Source organism: Chroicocephalus ridibundus, chromosome 4, assembly GCF_963924245.1.
Source record: "Chroicocephalus ridibundus chromosome 4, bChrRid1.1, whole genome shotgun sequence".
Classification (NCBI taxonomy): Eukaryota; Metazoa; Chordata; class Aves; order Charadriiformes; family Laridae; genus Chroicocephalus; species Chroicocephalus ridibundus.
In genome coordinates, this window is record NC_086287.1 from 69,551,612 (window position 1) to 69,578,020 (window position 26,409).

Here is a 26,409-nt window from a genome sequence, read left to right on the forward strand (position 1 = left end):
CTTCCACTGGTGTTTGCTTGTTTTAAACGAGTGATCTACAGACATCACAACTGCTTCGTCTGTTGTTGAACACAGAACAGTACTGGGAAGAGAAAAGTTTTGCTCTAGGTTTCAAGTAGAAGAAGGATGTTCCTTGCCCAGTCGTGAAACTTTATGCAGTGAAACAGATCCAGTAAATTGGAAAAATAAGCTACATTTCTTTTATTCAAAATCAACACAATATTACATCCTGAGATTACACAAAACCCAAGAATCGTTCTAATACACATGCTTAGGTAGGATTCCTGCCTGTGTCTGGCCAATGTTATAAATTATATTCATGAATTATGTTTGATAAAAACAATTTCTGTAACATTAGGGCAAGTGACTTCACTAGTGACAGAAACAGCGAGTAAAAACAACCTCATAGTGCAAGGAAGAAACAGGCAGGAGAAACTCTGAAAAGACTAAAGAAACAACAGGTTTTACTATTAAAATGTTCTCCTGGTAACGCTGCCTCTTGGGCCCTCCATGAAGTCTAAGCCCTTACCGGTACTTTTGGTACTTTGGGGTCTATAAATGCAGTACAAAACAGACATCGCTTAAAGCAGTGCTGTTCCCGCAGGTTTATAACCAACCAGAGCAGTCAGTAGTCTCTCACCAGGCTCGGCTCCACAAACAGGTACGTTGGATATATGTGTGCGGTTCCTTGCGGGCTCGGTGGCCTTGCCCCAGCCCGAAGCAGCACTGCTGTCTGGGCGCAGCGGGACTCGGAGTCATTTGGTGAGGTCGCAGTTCTTCTGCCAAGTCTGAAATACAGGTGACGGACGGGCAAGAGTTTTTCAATTCACACTGTAAACACTGGGTTCAGCAATGCTGAACCAGTATATGATCACAAACCAGTGTACAATCACAAACTGGTACGCAATCACAAATTAAAGCAAAACAAATATATTTTCCTTTGTACCCAGAACACTAACACGAGCTTGGAGTTCTCTCTGTGCATCACGTTCCTTCCATCAGTGACCCAGAATACACTACTGACCACTTTTGTGTATGTCATAACATGTATTAATTTAGTTTTCCACCAAGTATCCTCCTTTTATAAATTCTGAATGTCTTGAACTTCGAATAAATAGTTTGTAACCTGCCATCCGGTTAGATGTTAGGGAAATGGTAGTTTGACTTCTGTGTTTTGCAGCAGTACTTCTTGCTGTCCAAAGCTGGCAGAACGTTACTACTGGTTAGCTGAGGCAGGTACTGTAACTAAAGGAAAAGTTACAAAGTGGCGATTTGTTTGAAATGAGAACAAAGCATGCATTTCACGTTTCAAATGGAATATAAGGGTTAAAACTGTTCATACTGTAAGCCTGTACTTTTCAAACTAAGAGTCATGGGGTTCCACAACTGGACTGCAACCAGGGCAGCTCGTTAACGGTATTCCTCCCAGTCACCCAGGGCAAGAAAAACATTACTGTTATATCCTACATGATAGAAATGGAAGAGGCGAGTCAGTTTGATCCAGGGATTTCTATGCTGTAGCCGTTCTCCATCCTACATCTCCGACATCGCTGCATGTCAGCAGCCCAGTGTTACAGCTGTCACGGGGAATGTGGCTCACAGGAAGGAAGAGCTGCAGAGTGGCCTGTGCCACGAGGCTGGACTGGGAGCCGGTGGGCGGCTGCCCAGAGTGAAAAGGCAGGGAGACATGCGCTTCGCAACTCCAGTTGCAGAGACTCCCAGTGCACTGTGTAATGTCTGGAACTGAGTGAGGGACCACATCCCATCAGCAGTTACAAATGGAACTGGGCATTTTGGCCATCTCCATAATTTGGGATTAGAAAGCACCGAAAAGATCCCTGAGATTCCCTGAATTAAAGCAGCCATGCAAGCCCATCCGGTTTGTCCAGCCACCCTGCTAGTCTTTGTCAGGAATGCGCATCCCTGGATAAACTCAACCGCTTCTCCCCAGTGACTCCTTAGCCAGGAGGTGCGTTTTCTCCTCGGCCTAAAATTAAGCTCGGTCCAAGGCAGGAGGTCTCTCACTGTTAACCTGCCAGCGTGAGCCCACCTCCTGGCAGCCAACAGAGGCCCAGCCCCCTCCTTACCAAACGTTACTGAACATTAAATACTACAATGAAAAGGTTACCCCTGCCACGTGCTTCCGAGTCAGCCGGCCTGGTTTCCGAGCCATTTTTTCATGTTCTTTCCCCAGATCCGCTGCCTCCCTCATGCTGTCAAAATAGGGATGCTGCAGCAGCTGCTCACACGTCTGCCTCTCGGCAGGGTCCATCCGAAGGCAACCCTTGGAAAAGATGAAGTAAAGGATCACACAAAACACTTGCTGAACAGGTCAGCACAATTCCAGCCACTCACCACAGCCAACAAGTACTCGCACAGATACGTGTGTTAATCTTTTTTTTTAATGAATTGTAGAGTCTGGCTTTTCAGAGTCAGCACGAAGCTTGCAAAGCAGTTAATACTGAACAATTGCCACAAGGCGGTAATAGAAATTGTGGTTAAAGGGGCTGTTACAAGTGCACGGTGTAGCAAACCAGCAAGCCTCCAAAACCAGTTACACCCGTAACTTTCATTTGAACAACTTTTTAAACAGAGGAATCCAGAATGGCACTAGCTGTGCTGTTCCAGTGTCCAGCGCAGCCAATACTGTTCACAGCTTCTTTTTAATGTCTCCATCCTCACCGTTTCCATTCCCTGCATCTTAATATGGGAACAATGTTTTCCACCTCCATGGTAAAGATGAGTAGATTAGAGAAGAGTGGATTAAAAATCCTCTCCAAGTCCCCTCCAGTTCTATTTTTCAATGAATCTCTGATACTTCAGTAGCCAACTCTCAAAGCATTTACCAGCTGAGAAGCAAAACAGGCTGCATTTGCTAGGTCTCAGTGCAGAGCTCCTCCACTGGCTGTGGTTTTCTTACCTTCATGAGAGCTAAAGCAGAGTATGAAATACCAGGGAATTTCATTTCTAACAGCTCCTGGAGGGGAAAAAAAAAAGTGTGTTTCCTCATATTAGCAAGCTTGTTATTCATCAGGGTACAGAGAACCAGCTTTCCCCAGCAACACAACCTGTACCTCGCAAAGTGCATCTGTCACTTTGCGTGCTCAGAGGGGAGCTGCCTGGCACTACCGAGGAGGGGTAGGTTGGCTGCTGTGCCACCAGAAGCGGGGAGAAGGAGCAGAGATTCAGCATTTGTTTGACAGCTTTTACACGGGGTATCGGTTAAAACGTCATGAGAGGGGTTCATCCACCTCCAAGTAACATTCTAGTGTACATCGGCAAAGTAGAGGGCAAAGCTTTTGGATAGGGAAGAAACGCTGCACAGCACAGGACTGGTCAAGCTGAGCAAGCGAGGCTTTTCCAGCTGTAATTCCAAAGCAGCCAGTGCATGTGCTCTGGGTGAAAAGAAGCAGGAACATTTCTCTGTGCAAACACCCTGTCTCCTTAGGGCTGCAGACAGACGGCTAGTTAGCCTGTGGCTCGGGGAAGCGTGTCTGGAGGGAGCTCTTACCATGCTCTCCGGGTCAGGAATTCTCACCCCGCTGAAGAACTGGTTGGTGCTGAACACTTGCTGGTGCCTGGGAATAAGATCCCCTTTCACCAAGAATAAAAAAAAAAAAAAAAGGTAGGATTAATTTGCTGTTTCTACAGCGCCTGCATTAAACAAGCTTGTATCCTCAAACACGGCTGACACCATCTGAGAGAACACCGAAAGAGATGGAGTACCACCAAGGGAGCCGACGAAATGTTCTTTGGTGAAAACTAACATCCATCTAGGACACCAGTGGTCCCACAGCCGCGTGACTGTGCCACACAGCTCCAGCTGCCCACAGTCACAACTGCCCAGGGCCTCATGCTGTAAATAGCTCAAAGAAATTCAGCCGGTGGGAGCAGTTTTTGGAGCAGGAGTACCCAGCTGTGGTGCCTCTTCCAGCCTCTTCTGTGCAGCAGAACAGCTTTTATGAACGGGGACCACTATAGCTGGGGGCCTTGAAAAATACCTATTTCTATATACCTCCCTGTGCCAAATGCCTAGATACTATCACTGCGTTATTTGGGTAACTGCACATTTGGATTGGCACTAGCAAAAAGACCCCTTTGCAGAAGACCAGGGAATGAGGTGGGCAAGGCACGAAGGTGCACAAACTCGTCTGCCCTGTGCCAGCACCTGCACCTCCCCTGGGCGCTGGGAGAACTCAAGAGCAGCGTGTGGGTGAGTGGGGGCACGTGTCCCAGCACCATACTGGAGGGTGCTGTGCAAACACCTACCAGCACCCGAAACTCCAGCCCTGCCCCAGCACCCAGCTTCAGCCAGGGACCCTTCCCAATGTGTTAAGATGGGATCAGCAGCTGACTCCCCTGCTTACACCGGACACGCCGGACAAACAGACAAACTTTGGAACAGACAAACTTCAATGTTCACACTCTTTCTCAAGTGCACAGCCAAGGCACTGGCAATGTTTACGAGACCTCCAAAGCCGTGATGAACTAGATCCAACTATTTGTTATCTAGAGGCAAGGATCACTTTGCTTGAAACCAAACCCTGAGAAATACCTGGATCTTTCAGACTTTTACACAAAGCATTCCCAGTCCTTTCTGATACAGGCACCTCATCCTTGTGCCTGTGTGGAGATGGCTGAAGATGTGGAGAGGACAGCAGCACAGGTGAGTGTTTCTGTGTCTCCTGCAGGGCTGGCCCTGTGCTCCCCACACCCCAGTAGTCACCAAGCCACCCCAAAGGACCAGGAGGGGCATCCAGTAGTCACTTAACACATCCCACATCTTTCTTAAACTGCCCAGCACCTGACCCAGCTTCCCAGAGGCCACCACTGCTCAAGAGAGCGGAAGGACGGTTTCAGGCAGTTTGCCTGATCCTGCTTACCTGGCCCTGTCCATTGGGAGCCTTTTAGCCGCAGCCTGGCACTGCTGGCTCGTACAAGCTGAAACCAATTCTGCCCCACGGATCGTTTTCTGAAGAACAGTTACCACCCACATGGATGCCAACTTTGTTTCCCCAGATCCTGCCAGGACCTGAAGCAGCATCTGTTACTCAAACTACGCGATCTCCTAACAAGATGTCCCTGTCTAAGTCACGCCAGGAAAACCCATCTCCCTTTTAAGAAGAGTAACACCTCAAATAAGCCAGCACCTACTAAAGGGAGGGATCCACGGGGTAAATTCACCTCCTGGCTAATCCCGATTCCCACCACAGAGGAAACTCCTGCTGGGCAAGCTCTAGTCCTGCCAAAGGCATGGGGAAGGCCGGGGCTCTGACCAGAACAGAGGGGACACTTACCCAGGGTTCTCCGGATGAGGTACAGCTGGTCGACATCAGACTTGCCAGGCCACAGGGGGACCCCGGAGAGCAGCTCTGCAAAGACACAGCCTATCGCCCACACGTCCACGGGAGGGCCATACTGGGTGTCTCCCACAAGTAACTCCGGAGAGCGGTACCACCTGGTAGCCACATAGTCTGTGTAATAGTCACTCGGACCAGCTAGGTTGGGGTCAGGAAGGAGAGAAACAAAGAGGAATGTGGGATCAGAAAGATGCAAATGAGCTACCATCAGTTGTTACACATGTTGGGGCACCTCCTGGGCAGGCAATAGCTACAGGAACAGGATGAGTCACTGGCCACTAGCAGAACCCAACTTTTGAAACACTTAATACTTGGCAAAAATCAAGAACACATTTTTCTCAAAATTAAAATATGCAAAGCTCCACAGCAGGGCCCTGCATCAGCCAGTGGTCAGTTCTCAAAGCCCACGTGATTTGTCTGAACAAGAGCTAAAAAAAAAACAGATCGGGGGTTTATTTACAATGGAAAATGTGAAGCCATTGTTTGCAGAGACAGCGCTTTCTGCCAGAGGGGCTCCTCCTGCCAGGGAACTCCAGCTGTGTCTCCAGCATTGCATAAGCAAGGACTGGCAGCTCCAAGATGCCCAAGGCCAACTTCCATCTACCAGCGCCAGCACCACCAGCAGCGCAGCTGCACCAGCAGGGAGCTCAGATGGAGTTTGTTTACAGAGGCACTTGGCATCACGGAGTCTGGGTCATCTCCCTATAAGCTGGTTTGGGGATCTCTACCCTGCCTTTAGCAGAGCTTCACTGTGAAAACACGCCAGTCTTTACACAGGATGATTTACACGTGCATCAGACAAAGACAATGAGTCTTTACTGGTGTTTGAAAGCCTGATCCTACACTTCATTTGAGCTTTCACATATTAACAATCCATGTAAGTAGCAAGTCGGCACTCACTCAGTATGCGAGCAAATCCAAAGTCACAAAGTTTGATGATGGAGTGCTTTGTTATCAGGATGTTTTCTGGCTTTACATCTCGGTGGATGCACTGGACACAGAAAAAACCAAGGTTAGAGGCAAGACTTTAACCTGGCCCTCAGATAAAGGACCTCTTAATTCAGTCACATACCCCTTGCACATTGTGCCATGAATGTTGAGCAGGCAATCATTCCTGCTGAAAGAGAAGATGAAAGGATTTCTTAGCAGCAGCCAAAGCCACATCCTGCTGCGCAGGATGGTTTCCCTGCCTATACCCCACCTTCGGGATGAGACACTGTGCAGGTGCCCAGCTTCAGCTGCATAGCTCTGTGTCACTTGGACAACACCGAGCCAGCCCCCCAGCACCAGTTGGGAATCAGCCGGCAGGAGGGGCGAGGTTTGCACAGCAAGGATTGTTGTTAACCTGGCGCTCTGCAAATGCAACTCACTTGATACAGCTGTGTGTTACACACTCCTAATAAGGGCCTGCGTTTTATGAATATGTGGGAAGATCCCCATGAGAGGTGCTTTTGTGCCCAGGGCCCCCTGGGATCAGTTCTTAGACCAAGTCCATGTACTGTATTTACTGGCAATCTAGTGGACAAGCAAATGATTTTGCTGGCAAAGCTCACAGATGAGACGAAGGCTATGGTTTAGATGTGGGACTTTATCTACCCTTGTAGATGCCAGAGTATGCCTGGCATTCCCTCTAATCAGCACAGGTGAGACACGCGCAGAGCGCTGTGTCCAGCTTTGGGATCCTCAGGAGAAGGAAGATGGGCTCATACTGGAGTGACTCCAGTGAAGTGCCACTAAAATGATTAAGGGAGTCGGGTATCTGACATCCAAGGAGAGGATGAGGGAGCTGTGACCATCATTCAACCTGGAGAAGAGAAGGCTCAGGGAGGATCTTATCGATCTGCATAAATACCAAATGGGAAGAAGTAAAGAAGACTGAGCGAGGCTCTGCTCCATGGTGTCCAGTGAAAGGACCAGAGGCAATGGGCACAAACTGAACACACAGGAAATTCCATTTAAACGGAAACAATTTTCTTTTTTTTTTTTACTATGTGGGTGGCCAAACACCTGAACAGGCTGTCCAAAGAGTCTGTGGAGCCTCCGTCCTTGGAGAGATTCAAACCCTGACTGGAAAAGCTTCTGAGTGACCTGCTCTAGCTGACCCAGATTGAGTGGGAGGGCTGGTTAGATGATCTCCAGAGGTCTCTTCCAATATCAGCAATTCTGTGATTCTTGGGACATCACCTTGCTTGCTGAAGATTCACACCAATTGAATTTGGGCTTTGCTAAGAGTTTCTGCTGACCAAACTAGCAGAGACCTTCATTTCTTCTGCCTATATATGGAAGGTGTGCTCTACTGAAATCACCAGGGTCTGGCTCACATTGTCCCTTCCCTACCATCGCCTCAGCACAAACACCTCGGACTTTTCCTAGCTAGGCTGGTGGTAAATTATTGTGTCTCCTCCTGAGGACTGAAATGCTGCTTGTTAAACCAGTGTCATGGAGTTCCAAAAAGGGCAGCTGCATAAAACTTCATTACCTGTGATCTACAGCAGGTCAAACTGCAGCATCTCATTGTTCCCTCTGCTTTAAAAATCCATTAAATCTTTCAGACTGAGAAGGGGAACAGAAAAAAGAAGCAAAACAACAAATCCTGGAAGCAGGACAGCCCTATGGCCAAGTTCCTGTGGCTCAGCTCGACATAATTCTCACAGCAAAGACAAAACACCCATTCCAGAGCAATCTCCTGCCTCACTCTTAAATCTCACACATTGGCAGATAAACAATTACAGCTAAGCCTGCCTAAAGAACTTCTCCGAAAGGCTCCTTTCCTTCCCTGCTTCTTAACACATCCCCACCGCTTTCTACAAAATACCTATCAATCATGCACACAACTCACACCTCCCTCCAGAAAGCAGAGAAGGGGTTGTAAAACTGGTTTATTGTATCTAATTTTTGAAACCTTTTAACTGGTGTCATGATTCAATGCCTATGATTATCAACAGAAGGACTTTCTGTGAAATCAGCAGCAGTTTGCTCAGCTCTCAGCTGATTAGATGTTAAGCCAGTTTTCTAAGCATCAGTTGTAATGCATGGCACAGGGAACACACAAGGATATATTCCTGTTCAGCCTGGAAGCTTGTCTAAGGTCATTAGTGCAAATCATTCCTTGACAGAAAACCCAAGGGACCTGTGTGATAGTAAATGCAGCCGTTATGGGTATACACTAATATTTCAGATATATGTTTCCCTTGAAAACAGGAAATTTCATCTGACTGAAAGCTCTGTAATCAGGAAAATGGCAACAGAATCTCCTTCTCCTCCAAGGCCATGTTACTGCGATCGTTAGTGCTGTTTAGGGGACTTACATTGTGTTTATGGCAGAAGTTCACAGCTTGGAGGGTCTGCCAGGTTATGCTCTTCACTAGATGCTCCGGTACCCTGTTTTAAAAAAGCACATTTTTATTTTGGTCATTAAAAAGAACTTCACTATTACAGGAAAAAGGAAGAGGATGCCTTTGAGTGCTAACATTGTACAGCGATATGTGAGCAAAACTGTCACGAACCAAGTCAGAAAACTCAGAGAAAAAACACTAGGTACGTTTTCTTGCTATAAGTAAGTTAGAAGAAATACATAATAACCCTCGGTTTGTTGATCTTCCACTGCAGGGAACCGGTCATGCTGCGCTGCTAATGGTGGTGGCTGTTTGTACCTCTTCCCATGTTTCAGAGCTGAGGCTGAGCCTGCACCTCCCTGGAATCCTCTCCTGTGAGGTTACCCTCCAAGCATCACAGGAGGATCAAAGGGAACATCAACACCACTTCCAAATCCAGTCAATGCAACAAGATACAAGAATTTATGGCAGTTAAGAGCACACCAGAGTGTCCGGTACCACTCACTCACAGCCAGCATGAGGGCTGCAAATTGGTGACCGCACATCAGGGCGTGCAAGTCCGTGTCAAATCCCATCTTGCGGCTGTGTTTAGCATCCATGCTTCCTGGCAATCCTCCTGAGATGTCAGCAGGCATTTCTGCCTCTGCAGCTGCTCAGGGAGTTGGAGGTGGTGGAGTATCCGTGGGATAGGTGCATGCTCCGAGTTGTAATGCTGTCATGTCATTGATTGTCCAGAGTGGAGAGGTGATCAAAATGGGACAGGGAAGGATGTTCCTACAAGAGTATAAAGCACTACTTTGGTTTGCATCTCCTCTCCTTCCCTCCAATGGCTGGCAAACACTTCAGAGAAAGAAAACCTGTTAAAGATCCAGCCTCCTCTTCTCTCTTTCCCACCTATCTTAATCCTGACCACAAAAGACTTGACCATCTGCTGTAGCAAAGATCAAAATCAAAGTACGCAACCAGGCATTACATGTTTGTTCACACTGGAGTTGTTCTGATGAATGGGAAGCAAATATGAAGTATTTTCTTCAGAGGGTTATTCATCCTTTCTTCAGATTCCAGGTGAACGGGTTCAAACTAGGGTGAAAGCTGCTCACCAGCTCACAAAGCCATTTGCTATCAGCATGCTCCATTCTCCTTCTAGAGCTCCACATCAGAGAGAAAAAAGAATAACAGGCTCTTGTTTACTCAACTCCCAATTAGTCTCCTGCAGGCAATTCATTTAGCTCCAGGCCTGTAAAATGATTTATGAACTTCTGCTTAGCATTTCCACAGCACCAAGTCACTGTGAATAATTAGGGACAATGTATTTAGTGGGAGTGTCATTTGTAATGTGCCAAAAGAACAAACACTTTCCTGGACAATGTTCCTTCTGCCCGTGTAGCTCACACTTTGTGCAAGTGCCTGTTTAAAGAAGAGGGTATCTGACCAGAGAGGTGCAGGCATAGCTCCTGGTGACTCCTGCCAGCCAACACAAGGCTACAAGTCATTGGTCTATCATACAAGTCATCAGTGACCTCACTACAGACTGCATGTATGTTCTGGGTGCTCAATGACATTGCCCCAGTGCCTGGGTCTGCGCAGCCTTCCACAGTGACGTGCAACACACCTGGGGAGCAGCAGGAAGGAGGCCTGTGTGCCCCCAGCCCACTTGCCCACCTCCCCCAGCAGCCCTAACCTCTTCACAGCAAGACGCAAGTCGCTCCCAAGCCACTCGGGTTTGCTGCCGAGCCAGCCAAAGATCACGCAAACGCTCAGGCTCAGCGCTCCAGTCTCCTTGGTGAGCAGCACTGTGCAGGAGCGCACGCAGGCTCATACGCAATTCTTTTGGACGTCATTGCTAAACCACAGTAACGGAGCAAGTCCTGCGCACTGGGCTGAGAAACTTCTCCTGTAATTAATGAAATTCCTCTGAAAACTCTGCAGAGCAGCAATGACATGGACACCCCCTGGACACCCCCTGACTCCTTTGCTCAAAGCTCCCAGTTAGAGGCAGACCACTCACCCCCGGGGGTGCTTGTCCAGCTCATGGAGAACTGTGTGGTCACAGTATTCGAAGACCAGATGCAGCCTCCGCTTCCTCCTGAACACTTCCAGCAGGTTCACCAGGTTGGGGTGTTTCAGTTGCTGTAACACAACAGATGGACTGGTTAGTTTCTGCCGGGGGAGTGGGGTAAAGGTCAGGGGGGCGGTGTTTTTACCCAGAAGGGTCTCAATTCCTTGAGCTGAAAACTTTTATACAAGAAGCAGCGGCTCAGCTGCAGCTCAGCCTGTGGTGCAGTTATTTTAGGAACTGACCGTGGGCAACAAGTCAGCTTGGCTTCAGCAAGTGCCTCTTAGAAAAGATGCTCATAGATAAAGAATTCATCACGGAGCCCACAGCTATCCGGCAGTGCCTTTCATTGTATGCATCCAACTTTTGACTGGACCACAATGAAAAGCAGCTCTCCCTGGAGAACAGCTTGGGAAATCACAGACGCTAAGAGCCTGTAGCAGGCAAACATACATTTAGGAGAAACAAAGACCTCCTCTGATAAGCGTAAGTAAAGCACACGGTCTCAGCTTCACCAGCTTATTGTCAGAATCTGGATGGTTAATTATGAGAATTTTTATTGCTGCTTCTCCCTCTTCCTCTCAATCCGCTTCATGTGCTCATACCACGGCTTCCTCTCCCGGGCAGCTCAGACAGCTTCTTACCACACGTGAAGCCTCAGCGCAGTGGGGTTATTCAAATGCACCCTGCAAAAGGTCAGGGTGGATGTTACTGCAGCTTCTCATTTCCTATTCTTTTGCCCACATTTTGGAGGAGGGCTGGGAGAAGGTTGGGGAGACAACATCCTTCTGGAAACAGCAGGCACTGAGGGCTCTACACACGGACTCGCTCTGTTTTCACATTATTTCCAGCCTTTCCTATAGAATCGGGACCACGCAGGGTGTTTCAAGACTCTGCCTACCGCCCTGCTCTCCAACCCCACCTCCCATGGCTCCTGGCCATAAAAAGCCCTTTGTCTACAAGGTATTTGTGTGTAGAATAATAATTTATCGGGCCCTACATTTTTTACTGATGAAACACAATCTCACTACATCTTTGACAAACACTTAGTTGTTGCCTAAGCCAGGAAATACCTCAAACAAACAAACAAACAACCTGTTACTATTTACAGAGAAAAAGTTGAAAAGAGAGTCAAGCAGGTCTGCACTTGTTAAAATCAACAGCGCCGCGACACAGATCCTGCCGTGGCTCTAGCTGCAGTGGTGTTGGCATTGGACCCTTCAGGATGATGCATTTACATTACAAGGGACTTCTACAATGATTTATTTTCCTTTTCAGATCTTTAATATCATCTAAATCTTAATGCATCTCCAGCATTGGTTACTAAAACGATACAGCTATGTGTCACCTGTTTGCATCAGACAGGAGAAAAACTTAGGCTGCTTCTCCTCAAAATCTAACTGAAAAATAAACATGCTTTTTTCCAAGCTGATGGCTCCTCTAGGATGGCATCCAGGCTTATTTTGCCTCTTTTCGCAGCAGGTAGCGAATCAGGCCTTCACATTCCTTTGACAATAACATTTAGACCACTTACTTTATATAAATGCTCAATAAACTACAAGCCAACAGCACAAAGAGATTTTGGGAAAAGAAATACCAGAAATCCTGTAACCTGCTGAAATCTTGCACTTTGTTGCAAATCTGAGAGTTACTCGGTTCCTAGCAAGCAAATTAAGGTAACTCCATGGAAATGAACACGGAGTGCAACAAGTCTCAACTGCTGCTATGCAAATACCAACAGGCAGTAAAGTCTGGGAATGTCTTGCAGAAATCAGACTATGAATTTGGGAAAGAAGTTTTAAATAAAACAAAATCTTTCTCTGCAGATTTCTGTAGGGTTCTGTTAACTCCAAAATCCCAAATAATTGACTGTCTACAAGAATGTATTGTGTCTAGTCTGAATGACATGTTTTTTGTTAAAAGGAGTCCTATTGGAAGCCATTATTTAAAAATTTATAATAAACCAACATGCTGTTAACATGGTTCTTTAATCAGTTCAATGTTTTAAAGCTATAGCTCTTCTGCAAGGAAAAGAGAAAGCTGAAGATGGGGAGATGATGGAGGTGTATAAAATTGTGAGTATCCTGGGGAAACTGAAAAGGGAACAACTCTCTCCACTTCTCAGAACACACAACTGAGGGTACGGTATGCCATCACCCAGCAGCAAGTTTATAACAAATAAAAGGAAATATTTTTTCACACAATACATTCCTAAAGCTGTGGCACTCGCTGCCTCAGGAAGCTATGGAGACCAAATGAATACACCAGTTCAAAAAGAGATGGGACAAGCTCCCAACATAGTACGAGTGTCTGCTAAGCATGAAGCAATGGGTACAACCTCTGGCCCTAGAAACTTTGCCCAGAAGCTGGGTGTGTGAAAGGAAACCTTACCCCATCCTCTCCTCCTTTCTCCTGGGTTTCTCCTCATTTCTGCATGCTTAATGGACCTCGGCTGTGACTCACTGCAAATGTTCCCGTGCTTTTATTTCATCAGGAAAATAAAAACAGAGGCTGAATGAGTGACTCATTTCTATGTGAGGACGAGCTCTCAGACAGAAGTCAAGAAAGGATCAGCAAAGACAAGGTGTTGCCACGATTCACAGGTGCTGGTGAACCATTTGCACTTCCACATGCAAACACCTCTGAGCCTACGCAGCCCCGGCATTCAATACATGGCTGGATCCCGCCTGCATGTCAAGCTCCGATGCTGCAGATCCCCCAAACCAGGGGGCTCAGAAGAAAGGGCATTTTAAGGAGGAACTGGGGCAGATTTATGAAGCAGGGAGCTAGGAGAACTGCACCCCATGGCTGTCCCCCACCTCGTGCTATTTTTTTGCTCGTGAGCTTTACACCAGCTCCAACAGTCCTCCTCTCCGGAGGGAATCCCCTGGACACAGAGGCAGCTGCTGCAACAAGCGGTGCCGACCATGTACTATGGGCAGAGCTGTGCCTGTGCCAGGCAGGACGCTGCTGACTCCATGGGGGGACAGAGAATGGATCAATCCCTCTCCAGAGGGCACAGGGATGACTTGGTTGATGCTCCTCCACCACTCACAGGGAAGACCGCAGGCACCCAGCACCTTAGCTCCCACCTGCACCAGAGTCTTTGAAGCGTGACAGCATCACCTCTGTCCTGAGGCATGTCCATCCCCTCCCAAACGGGTGAGACTTTCACTGGCACTGGCTTCCTCCCAGAGAAACTGACTGATTTTGGCTCTTTATGTACCGCTCCCCCATGCCCCATCTCGTGATGGCTGCCCTCACGCCCCATCTCCCCACAGCTGCCCTCGTGCCCCATGTCCTCGCCTCCCGCCTCACGACACCCCATCTCCTCATGGCTGCCCTCATGCCCCATGTCCTCGCTTCCCCCCTCACGACACCCCATCTCCCCCCCACAGGTGTCCTCACGCCCCATGTCCTCGCTTCCTCCCTCACGACGCCCCATCTCCCCACAGCTGCCCTTGTGCCCCATGTCCTCGCTTCCCCCCTCATGACACCCCGTCTCCGCATGGCTGCTCTCACGCCCCGTCTCCTCACTACGCCCCCTCCCCTGACAGCCCCCTCCGGCCTCTCCAGCCCCCCCGGCCGCGGCACCGGGCTCGCAATGGCGGGGCAGAGCCCGCAGGCGCCACAGCGGCCGCAGAGAGGGGCGCGGGGAGCCAGCGGGGCCGCCCGCCGCCCACCTTCAGCATGCGGATCTCCCGCAGGGCGATCTTCCTGATCACCGGGTCCTCCTCGGACTCCAGGAACTTCTTAATGGCCACGATCTGGCCGGTGTCCTTGTTGCGGCACTTGAAGACGACGCCGTAGGAGCCTTCCCCGACCTTGCCCAGCTTCTCGTACCGCTCCATGGCGCGGGGCCGCCCCGCAGCAGCTCCCTCGCCTCAGCGCCTGGCCCCGGCCCCGGCTCCGGCGGGGCCGGGGCGGGCCCTCGGGGGGGTCTCCCCGGCGGGGGACGGCCTTTGCCAGGCTCTGTCGCCGGGAGGCTGAGGGGAGCGCCCTCCCTAGGGCGGAGGAGGAGGAACCGCCCCCGGGGACCCCAAAACCAGCCGGGGCGGCCCCCAGAGAGGGAGGGGGGGGGACCCATGGCCTCTCGCGGGGCCACACGCAGCTGGCCCCCGGGCTTGGTGTCCGCCAGCACTGTTTTGTCTCTACCCCTTTCCAGGGCCCTGCTTCTCCATGGCTGGGGTCTCTGTTTTTCCCACCTGGAACCTGCTGCATTTCATACAATCACAGAATGGTTTAGGTTGGAAGGGACCTTAAAGACCATCCAGTGCCACCCCCTGCCCTGGGCAGGGACACCTCCCACCAGACCAGGTTGCTCCAAGCCCCATCCAGCCTGGCCTTGAACACCTCCAGGGATGGGGCAGCCACAGCTTCTCTGGGCAACCTGGGTCAGGGCCTCACCACCCTCACAGCCAAGAATTTCTTCCTCAGATCTCACCTACATCTCCCCTCTTCCAGTTTAATACTATTCCCCCTCGTCCCATGGCTCCCCTCCCTGATCCAGAGTCCCTCCCCAGCTTTCCTGGAGCCCCTTTAGGGACTGGAAGGGGCTGGAAGGTCTCCCCGGAGCCTTCTCTTCTCCAGGCTGAACCCCCCCAGCTCTCTCAGCCTGTCCTCCCAGCAGAGGGGCTCCAGCCCTCCCAGCATCTCCGGGGCCTCCTCTGGCCCCGCTCCAACAGCTCCGTGTCCTTCTGCTGTTGGTGCCCCAGCGCTGGAGGCAGCACTGCAGGGGGGTCTCCCCAGAGCAGAGCAGATGGGTAGAATCCTGCCCCTGGCCTTGCTGCCCACGCTGCTGGGGATGCAGCTTAGATTTCCCTTGAATGTCTCCCCCTTGTACAGTTCAAGCACCTGAAGCGTCTGCCACCTGATGAGCTTCCACCAGAAGCTAGACCTTTTGAGTGAGCGTTTCCATCTCTTACCTTCGCATACCCTTGCCTTGTGCACTTGTTTAGGTCCTTGGCTCCTTAGACATTTCTTCATCCCCTGACGAAGATGGCCTTTTATGGTGGCAATTGCTTCCACTTGTAAATTTGGAGATCTGTGTAGACACCTTACTCCATCTTATGCCTCCTCCCTCCCCAGTCCTTTCCTGGGCTGCTTCCTGAATTCTACTCAGGACAAAAGATCCAGTATTTTTTTTCTTCCTAAGCCACATCCATCGTGGAGTAGTCGTCTCCTCACATTCTAGCTGCCACATACGCTGTCTCTTTTTGATTCGTTCTCTGCATACTTAAAAAATTGAGAAGGTGAAGACTATTCTTACAAAAAATGTGGGTTTTTTGTAGAACTGTCCTGTGGCTGAGAGCTCTATCAAGACTCACAATGAAAGTACCCAACAAACACCGTGAGCCAACTCAACTCTCAACAGCGTTTCTGAGGAAGGCTTCGGATGCAGCTGGCCCCGGGACCTGCAGAGCTGCCTCAGAGAGGTCCAAGGACTACGCCACTGAGGAAGCTCCTCAGATGAGAAGTCAAGCAGCAGGTCAGTCCCCAACCCAAATTGCTTTCCCAGATAACGCATACAGGCCAACGCCAAGATTCATCCACAGGGGGAACAATTTTCTGCAGAGGAATATTTATCTGTATTCATTTATCAGTAACTGACAGTTTTTTGTGTTGTTCAAAGGCACATTCACAACTTCTTTTCTTTCTACCTCAGCACACCCCTGAAGATCCGGGGTGCAGATGGACCAAGGGCTGAACCACCTGCAGTGCAGAGGTGGCCAACGTGCAAGGGCAAGGCTTGTATAAACTGCTCTAGATCCTGCTGAGAGTGAGCCATGGCCAGGGGTGGCCAAAGGCTCACGTTCACATTTTCTTATTTTAAGCAACCCTCCTTCCGAGCCCACCAGTCCCCTTGCTATCTATCTGCCTGATTAACGAGGAAGCCTCTGGTTTTCAAGCCAGCCAACTCACACGTGGTTCCGTGGAGACTCCAGGCGACACGTGGAGCAGCATGAGGCTGGGAAGAGTTTGCCATTGCTACTCTGATTTCATTCCTGCGCTACCCCCAGACCTCCCTTTCCTCCAGTCGATCCACCGTACGTGGAAGACGTCGTGTGGCTCCCAGGCAGGCTGTAGGATTGAGAAGAGCGGCCAGCCCTGGATCAGGCCCTTCCCAACGACTGCCATAAAACCTGGAGACCGGTTTACTTCTTTCGAGAAGGTGTTGTTCCCCCGGCAAGTCTACCACACCACATCGAGGTATCAAATAAAGCATAGTTTATTTGGCATAGACTGAAATGAACTGCAACAGGAATTTACGTAGAACAAAGCCTAGTTACACAAACTGGAACAAGTGCAGTTAGAGTCTCAGTTATAATCTAATGACTAAACAAGGTAAAGTACATTTCAGAGAGTCCCCCAGTCTTGTCCTTTTCATTCAGAGATACAGTGGCTCACCGATGCGTTGTACCTTTCATCTTTTAAAGAGATGTCATCACAATTACAGTTGTGTTTTTTTTAGTTACAATGAATTTGGTTAGGAAATCAAAAGAGACTAATCCACAGGCTGCTCTTCAAAGAGCACTGGGAGCCTGTTTTAAGGCTTTCAAGTTGAATATATGAACCTTGTGCATCAAATAACTAATACTTTGGTATCTGTCAAAAGAGTAATGAGGGGGTGAGCAAGCTTTTGCTTTATGAACTCCAAAACCACACACTATGCTTTCTCAACCCTGGTTGAAACGTCACAAAAACATACAGAGAGATACAGACAATACCAGACTAACTTAAACAGTCTAACAAATACAAATTATAATACTCAGAGTCACCGAGACTGGCCGGTTCAGCTATAAAACATGCAAATCCGTTGTGCCATACTCCGCTAAGAGTAACGAGTGAGGTTTTACACTAGGAAACAGTATCTTGCAGATCATGCGAAAAATGTCACTGTCTATAAAACCAGACCAGACTAAGCATTTCAGAATATGCCATTAGAAATGCTTTAACAGCTAAAAAAAGTTTGATTAAATGAGGACTCTCCTAGATTCACTTTTTAAGATTCAGCAAATCACCAGTCATTCATGTCATTCAAAGGAAAAAATACTTTCAGTTCATTACTTCTGCATGGCAGTGTCATGACCTAACAGTTATTTACTCCAGTTATTCCCCATAAATATTCATATTTTATTTACAGATTTCTCCATTCTTCAAGAGATCTTCTTTAAATGTTTTCAAAGATGATGCCAAAATTATGTTTGCAGCGGATGAGGTAAATTAAGTGGAAGCATTTGCTCTACGACATCTACACCTGGTGCTTCACTTGTCTTCCATTTTTGTTTTAAAGTCTTTGGAGATTAGGAGTTACACCATTTGAGGGTTAATCACCGATCACTGTTACCTATGAAGAAGTAATTTCAGTTCTAGAGAACCTGATTTCTTTAAAACACAAAAATTACACGTCCCTCTTTTAACACTGCTGATCCAATTACAGCTGACGTGAATGGATTTTTAATTTTTACCTGTACACTTACTATTTATTAAACTTTGATACAGTTTCAGAACTGAAAAGCTTGGCTTGATTTAAATATCAAGTCAAGAACAAGAATTAGTTTTGAATGACAATGCTAAGTGGATAAAATGCTAAATTGCGCACAGGTCTATTTTACCTTCCAGACCTTCAGAACGAGATAAAACTCTGGCTGTACCTAGTAACGAAGAGACGTTACTGAGTCATCACGTGTGCCGAGTTAATTCCCTTAATGTTAAATTATGAATCGCGTAGTCTGATGCCTAAAGCAGACAAACCCAGCGCCCCATTCCTCGGGTTGCGAGTTAAGATCAAACCACGCTGGCTCTCCGTCAGACAGGCCAGGCCGTTGTGCCACACTTACCTTTAACCGCTTCACTCAAAGGGCGTGTGAAGCTTCTAACCTGTCTTTCCTAGGGGAGGAGATCACAGAAATTGAATAGGCAGCAGTAACCTGTAGGATTTAATTTCAAAACCCCTTAATTCAAATGCTAATGCACTGCTACTGTATCTGCCTACGGACTGCGTTAACTCACAACAAAGCTAGCAGGTTAATGTGAGGTAGTAAAACCAGATGCTATCCTGTAGTCAGTCTGTATTTATATTTAATGGTACCTCAAGAATTTTAATTAATGAGGAAGACAAAAGGAACCGATGTGACTCTTTAATGGAGAAATAAAAAGAAAAATGCAGGTGACAAAATAGGGAAAGGGAAAAAAAAGTGATCGAAAGCTTTTAATATAGGATACTGGTTCTTATCATATTTATTTATACTACACAGCTGGGGAAATAACCATGTCAATAACCATTTCCAAACGACTGTCTGACTGACACCAGTTGGATGGCTGTACAAACGCAAAAGCTCGTTAAGCTCAATTAGCGCAATGGGCTCCCCTCTGGAATAGTATAAATAAACTACACGTCATGGGCAGTTTGATACATGATACTTTCATTCATTAAGGATGACGACCAGGTAAAATTTCCATTTCACGTCACAAGGCTTATCCCTAATTTATGAAAATAAAGCATATATATTTTGTACATTTTTATATATATATAAATATATATATATATAAAAAAAATACACACTGCCAGTCAAGTTAACCCACATGCGCACATGCACACACACACACGTATATTGTACACACCCACCCAGTAGCAACATGTCTGATATCAATATTATATTTTGTGTACACACACCCTACATCTAGTAAATAAGAAAATCCCTTTTATGGCAATTCTGCAGGCAGAAAAATTAATACAAAATACTTTGTTGTACAAAACTGCATTTTTACAAGATCAACCAACGTTGTAACATACCCCTCAATAATGCACTACATCCCTACAAGGAAAAAAAGAATAATCAAATCTTTATACAACTGTAAAAAAAAAAAAAAAAAAAAAAAGTAAGCTGCTCTGCAACCTTCCTTCGCTAAAAGTTAGATACATTACACCATTCTAGCAGCAGATTAATAAATAAGGATTAAATAGTCTATTATACAAAGCCATACTGAATGGCAGACTTAAAACCAAAAAGCTTTGCAGATACTTTCACTTCCTACACAAATCTTTTTTATTAAGAATAAGACTCAGTATAAAACAGGGAAACAGCCAGTACTATATCTACATCTACGGAATATAAGGAAAACCCAAGGGAAGTAAAATATTTAACAGTTTATGGCACCTTTACTGCAAAACATTTTTTTAAAGGCTCTGTTTCCCTATAACTAATGAGTAAAGGGCTATTTATCTCATAGCTTTTATTAAGCAAACTCGATATAACTAACCACACAGTGGCAAGAGACAGAACCAGCTGTTCCCAGCTGCAAAAATGTATTGATTTCCACTTGAAAACAACATCTTTTAGGTGTCAAGAAAAGAAACAGTAAGTCACAGTCCTGCTTGTACGGAGTTTCCTAATGCTTCTTCACTCCTCGTGTGGCAAATTGACTCTGTTATTTGCGTTAGGTTACTGTTGCTTAGTAACTATTTTCATGTCCAGCCAAGATGTAGAGATTGCTGTGTGCGGTCGGGTTTTCCGTCGGCCTGCTTTCTAACACTACCACTCTGCAATCAAACACAAACAGAATCCAAAATGGTTAGCGGCAAAACGCGAAACACGTGGTATAACTACTGAGGAGGCACAAGCCTGTTGCTCACAGGTTTCTACACATTGGAGGGATGTAGGTTCTCCTAAATATCTGTGGTATTTTATTCTTTAAATCAGTTACCTCATTTTCCAGCGCCACTTCCGATAAAAACCCTGAAGTGGAATATACAAGGAACAGAGGACTAGAAGCAGCTTCTTGAACCAGAGTCTGCCCCTCTCGACCACAGGCACGTGCAATGTGTTGCAAACCTCTTCCCAACTGACTTCCTCCACCTTGAAATAAGCTACGTCCTCTGCTTTTACTGGAAGTTTTCTCAGAGCCAGTCTTGTGAGGAGACGCAACCCTCCTATCTGCAGCCTGAATATATTTATACCTCCTACGTCTTGCGATAAGCATCAGCCACTAACCTAAACAGTTCTCCTCCCTTCTAAATATTTATCAGCCGCTGGGTTCGTAAGGAACACTCGACCCCATCTCAGCCTTTCTCCTGATGGATCATGTTCCTGTAGCTCCTCCAGGAAACCTATCCCTCCTGTCCTGGCATGCTGACCACTGTCTTCTACACATCTGTCCCATGCTGAACCCTGATAATCATCTCACAGCTGATACGGTTGGGCCTTTGACCTCCCCTCTCCCTTCCAACTGCGCAGCTCCTGCATTTCCCTGCACCAGTTCCTAGGACAGTATCCAGTAATTTTTAAGATTAAACTTCACTCTGCTTTTTGTTTTCTACCTCTGTATCAAATAAGCCAAGTGTGCCACATGAATTCTGAGATTTCTCAAAGGGAGCCTGTTTCAGGGTTACTATTGCATGCCCTCTCCTCCCATGTCAAAGAGTTTTCAAATGAAATTTCAGTCTCTGTCCCTGATCTTCACTTCTGCACCTCAGCAGTTCTTAAGTAATCCAAACCAAAAAGGTGCTACCACACCTCACTCACTTGAATGGCAGAAAAGACATGTACCAATGGCTCCATTGGTACAGAGACGGAAAAATACAAAACGAAGGATCTGGCAGTTCAGTGAGATCAAAATGGAAGACAATGGCTTCTCTGCAAAAGCACATGCAGCAGAAGGACTTCAGCCTTATCTCCAACCCCAAAAAGGGCTTTGTACTAACTTGTTATTCAGATATGTGTGTCTTCTATAAGCAAGCTGAAGTGAGATGCTGCTTCCCATCTCTCTGTGTGTTTAGGATGCTTCTGTATTCACCAGCCCAATACAGAAATACAAACCATTTAAAGGTACCAATTCCCGTACGCATGAAAGATTCGGTGATGGTGGCACAGCACCTACCTGGACTAACACATACAGCATCTGTACCGCAGTGGACCTTAGCAAAAGCTCATTCTTGCAATAAAATGCCCCCTGCTCTGCTGGAAGTAACAGGTAAGGAAAATCCCACTGCCTGTCTACACAAGGGGGATAACATTGAAGAGGCAGAGTATGCATTGCCAGAGGTTGCACTGTGTTTATATTTTTGAGATCCTGGAGTCAGCAGTGGCAAGGATCCTCAATTCCAATGGCAGTGCCCAAGTACAGAGGGTCCTTGGAGACTCAGGTGCAAAGCAAAGGCTTCAGCTGTTTCTTGTATAGGCTACCCCAACTCTTCAAAAGAGCCAGCACGCTCCCGCCCTCTGTCTGGACTGGGGATCCAAGAATGTGAGTACATGAAATTACAGATTACTTACAGAAAGCGAGGCAGAGCCAGGCTTCCCAAAGGCCAAATGAGGGAGCAGAAGATCAGGGATTAGAACTGATTTCTTGACTTATTGTTATCTACTTCTACATTTAGGACTCTGGCTATCTGAGAAACCACATGTACACATGTCCAAATCCAGAGACCGGGGCAGCTTCTGCTAAGGATTCAAACCTGGAGGCAGCTGCCCCTCTCCCCAGCCCCTGTAGCTGAAATGAATCAGCTCAAAGTTATGGGCAATGGGTGACTTCAGACACGGTGCATTAAAACCTGTATGTGATCTAGTTTGCTCTAGGTTTCCAGACCTCAAGGTCCAGATTAACAAAGATTATTTTTAAGTAACTAGCTGCCAAGATAATTCACCGCTTCACCAGGAAAACCCAAGCCAGAAGCAGGCTTTTCCAGAAGTGCGCTGGGCACCCTGCCTACCACGAGCCAAAGGCAGGTCCCATCTCTCCCTATCACTTATCTCCTCACCCGGTTTCTCTGTACGCTCATGTTTGTGTTCACACTTCTTAAGTGGGGGAGGTCACAGGGGCTCTTACTAATCATTTTGGACGCAGATGTAGTCACTAATTAAATTTTGGCTATTGCAGGCAGAAACAGTGTTACCGCCTCCCCCAGGACTGCCTACAGACAGATCAGTGGTGGGCTGGAAGCCAGTTCCAGCTGGAAGCTAGAAAGCTGGTTTAAATAAAATAAAAGGTTAATATTTCTTCAAGGCGATTACCTGTCTGATCCCAGTAAGCGGAAAACCCTGGTTTCATCTGATATCTCTTGGGTAACCTGTAGAAAAATGGAGACGTTTAGGTTGATTTCAGTGGCAAAGTGATACTCACTGGTCTGAGTTAGAAGGAAAAAAGATCAGTCTCTTCAAAAATTCAAATACAGTTTAGTGCAAACTGTAGGACTGAATCAGATAAATTGATGCCAAGCAAAAAAGTTTTAAATTTCATAAAATATAACTTATTTTAAATAATTTTTGTATTGTAGACTATCTGGATGACTTGGTGGCACAGATGGAGTATGTTGATCAAATCTTTGTCAGCAGAGACTGAGTAGCTTTCCCTGCATTTTCACAGAGGATGCCATCAAAAAGGGCAGTGTTCTTTTTGAAACAAGGACACTACTTCAAAAGGGACACAAAAAAAAAAAAGAGAGAAAAGAAAGGAAAGGAAAAAGTGTATCTTTTTTTTTTTTTTTAAGGGATGCTGCCAACTCGAGCTTTTCATCCAAGATCCAAGAAACCCAAATGCTGCTTCCACCAGATGTGTACCGGCTCTGTGCAGAACCAGTTTAGGAGTTTCTGACTGATGTTCTTGGAAACAGAGCTGGCTAAAAGCATGCGTGCGCCTTACCAAGAGCAACACAAGAGGGGAAGTCAGAGGAAAGCAAGCAGCAAGCTGAAGCAATGACAACACGGAGCACAAGTGTTATCGCTAGGGAAGCGGCTAGAGGGGCCAAAGGATCAAGTGGTAAATAAGGAACAGGAAGAAATTAAAGCTGGAGAGACCAAGAGATTACTTACTTCATCTGACTTAAAGCTTTTGCCCTGCATGCCGTGTTTCCAGAAGGCCAGCACACTGTCTTGAAGGCACACTGCCAAGGAGAAACACAAAATCAGACCAGAATGGGGTTTATCTGAACCAGAGAAACCTGGGTTTCTCACCAGCAGCGATAATGGGAAGCCTGTGGCGAAAGTACGTGGTGAGACTTGGACTCCTGGCAGAAGAACCGAACTCCAAAATCACTGCAGAAAAACTGGATTGAAATGACTATTTGGATCTGAGTTGCACATTACTTTCCAAAGTGCAATTCAAAACATACCACTCAGACATTCCCTCTTTGCCAAGACAAGATAGGCATCTCTGGTTTTTCCTTTTCTCCCTCTCACTTCTATTCTCTGGATCTTTGTTTTCCTAATGCTCCTGGAGAAAACACCAGGAAGTGTATAGACATGCTGCCAACCAAAACACCGCGGGCTGCTGGAAATTATAGATCATGTGAGCTATTATATTTACTTCAAAATAGACGTATGAAAAATGGGAGGAGTCTTCCATTCAGGGCCAAAGAGAGAACACAGAAAGCTACCAGCTCTGAATGATTTAATTACCAGACTGCTGAAAATAACGGATGAAGAGCCTGGTGTTCTTTTAGCAGTGTCACAGAAACATATTTTACATAGTGTTTTATTTTCCGAAATCCTACTTGTCTTCCTTTACTATTCCTTTGAGTCACGCTTTGTATCTGCTCAGTATTAGCTATGTTCTAAACACACAGAACACAGGCATCCAGCAGAATCCTAGGAGCAACGTTTGTCACAACAGCCTTAGACTAATCTTCACCTGCTACTCCCCTCTCCACCCTGCAATCAGAGAACGGAGTTGTTTAATACCCTGAATTCCCAAGAGACCACTCGCAGTGTAAAGAACCCCTCACATTATTCAATGCCAGCTGGTAAGCGCAAGACTTCAGGATAAATACTTCTGTCTATGAATTCCTTCAGAGTTCAAGGAAAAGGCAACGGTCGAGTCACGTTCTGCGTGTGTCAGCAGGAGACACTGTATGGTACAAGTACAGCAGTTAATCAGAACATGTCAGAATTTAGGGAAGAATCACAGGCCTGATTAAAAATATCTTCCTTCAGGACGGGTCTGACATATCTAACTAGAGCTGTTGTATAAAAGAATGCGCAGTGCTTTACCAACTGCTGTTAAGATACAAAATAGCTATGTCAAGAATCTTCTGAAGGGAAGATGCCTGAAAAACCCAGAAGTGCAAGTTGTACAGAAGCTAACAAAAGCAAGTTGTGTCTTTACTGATTTTGATTCCGGAAAGAAGTTCAGTTTCAGAGATATGGAATTATTAAACTTAAGTTAATTAGATACTTCTGAGAGCTTATTACAGCAGAAATACTTGCTTGACAATTACAATTCAAGTTCTGGAAGCAAGGCTGCTGTCCCCTAGTAGTCTAACAGCAGCCTGTCCGCTACGAATTAGAATCACATACTATTACTCTGTTAAAAAAATGCATGTGCTATCACTTCAAAGAAAATCTTAGCTTTTAGAAGACTAACACAAATTTATATATTTCTAAAACATTTTTTCCTCCCCAAAGGTTTTTCTCAGTGCTATGGAAATGACCAGAAACTAGGCAGCCCTTTTTTCAACTAAATCATGGTACATCTTACTTACAAATCAGAAATGACGTCAGATGGAAACATGCGCAGACTGGAGCCACTATCTGGCAACTGCCTTACTTTCTTCAGCGCGTCAGTGGAGACAAAGAAACAGCTCACAGTATCCCGACACACGCAATTTTTAAGTGTCAGGCCCACTGGGTGCGCTAGATCAGTCTAGATTATTAAAAACCCTTCGACACTCATCCCTCTAAGTTCTTAAGTCCTTGAGAGACAACAGAGAAGCAAATCACTTACCCACTGACTCAATGCAGAAATCAAAGCTCAGCTCGGAGGCCAGTTTCTTGCTTGATTTCAATTTCCCTTGTAAATTCACAATTTTCACAAATTCTCAAGAAAAACAGAAAAACAAGTATTAAAACCCACTGCTGATTACTGACAGCTTTACATGTGAAATACTAATTTCATCTTTCAGGCACAAAGAAACCTAGTATCTACAGTACTTGGCTAAAACGAATCCAAGAGCACCCTTCTGTCAAAATAAATATAGAAAACCTTCTTAGAGACTTCATATGTTTTTAGTTTCTACCGGCAGCCTTCCTGCAAATAACAAACAGGGCAGAAATGCCAATTCAACATAAAGGTTGGAAATTTCGGCAGATTAAGTCATTGCAATGTTCCCATTGAGGTATTAACCTCTGACGCGTGACAGTTATCGTTACAATTACTGTGCATAAGGGAGTGTTAGCTATTTGTCCTGATAGCTTATACAACAGGCAAATGTCACTTTTTTCCAGTAAATTTTGAAAATTTCTGATGGGCATGTATTTGAATTCTGATCCGTAATGCCGCATTACATTTCATTTTGAAAAGAAACAAGAATGATACACACACGAAGAGGGAAAGTGGAATCACAAGAGGCAAAATTAAAAACTACTTACCTGAAGCGCGTCGGGAAATATTACAACACAAATTAGTAACGAAGGGAGAAAAATTAACTTGTGGTACAATTAACATCAACAGTGTAGTAAGTTGTGCAATAGATGTGTTACTTACTGTCCAGGCAGACTAGGACAGTGTCCCTTTCCAGCTGTGTTACATGAATGGCATCTAACTGCTGATTGCCTTGTGGGAAAGAAAACGGATTATTTTATATCCCATCATAAGACTGAGCTCAGCCTCCCCTCAACCTCTCATCAATTGCTACGGCCTTTTCAGTATGCTACGAGCCTTT

The 26,409-nt window shown here is 46.3% G+C and overlaps 2 protein-coding genes across 6 annotated transcripts in view; both read right to left on the reverse strand.

The window, feature by feature from the left end:
* Positions 1-186: 186 nt before the first annotated feature.
* CDKL1 (cyclin dependent kinase like 1) lies at positions 187-14,674 on the reverse strand. Of its 2 annotated transcripts, XM_063333789.1 has the most exons (10): positions 14,435-14,674; positions 10,704-10,825; positions 8,669-8,741; positions 6,261-6,351; positions 5,298-5,498; positions 3,512-3,594; positions 2,921-2,977; positions 2,129-2,284; positions 1,127-1,245; positions 187-788 (listed from the first exon to the last, which is right to left on the reverse strand). In XM_063333789.1, the coding sequence occupies exons 1-9, from the start codon at positions 14,600-14,602 to the stop codon at positions 1,138-1,140; spliced, it is 1,059 nt and encodes a 352-aa protein (XP_063189859.1). In that variant the 5' UTR covers positions 14,603-14,674; the 3' UTR covers positions 187-788; positions 1,127-1,137. The 2 variants fall into 2 exon arrangements, with proteins under 2 accessions (XP_063189859.1, XP_063189858.1); XM_063333788.1 differs by having other exon boundaries at positions 187-1,245.
* A 4,204-nt stretch (positions 14,675-18,878) lies between these two features.
* The window catches only part of MAP4K5 (mitogen-activated protein kinase kinase kinase kinase 5), a 68,700-nt gene continuing 61,169 nt past the window's right edge, over positions 18,879-26,409 (reverse strand). For all 4 annotated transcript variants that reach the window (XM_063333793.1, XM_063333792.1, XM_063333796.1 and 1 more), the window contains 5 exons: positions 26,232-26,300; positions 25,473-25,565; positions 23,564-23,634; positions 22,766-22,821; positions 18,879-20,295 (listed from right to left, as the gene is read on the reverse strand). In XM_063333793.1, the coding sequence (XP_063189863.1) occupies positions 20,208-20,295; positions 22,766-22,821; positions 23,564-23,634; positions 25,473-25,565; positions 26,232-26,300 (377 nt within the window). In that variant the 3' untranslated portion in view covers positions 18,879-20,207. The remainder of the gene's footprint in view (positions 20,296-22,765; positions 22,822-23,563; positions 23,635-25,472; positions 25,566-26,231; positions 26,301-26,409) is intronic.

What these genes read in the sequence shown, in the direction of transcription:
- CDKL1 (XM_063333789.1), bottom strand. Translation starts at nt 14,602, where the DNA reads ATGGAGCGGTACGAGAAGCTGGGCAAGGTCGGGGAAGGCTCCTACGGC. An exon ending in ACTTCTGCCATAAACACAAT is followed by an intron (nt 6,352 to 8,668) that starts GTAAGTCCCCTA and finishes TTCTGTGTCCAG; the next exon opens with TGCATCCACCGAGATGTAAA. An exon ending in TTCCTGACCCGGAGAGCATG is followed by an intron (nt 2,978 to 3,511) that starts GTAAGAGCTCCC and finishes TTTCCCCTCCAG; the next exon opens with GAGCTGTTAGAAATGAAATT.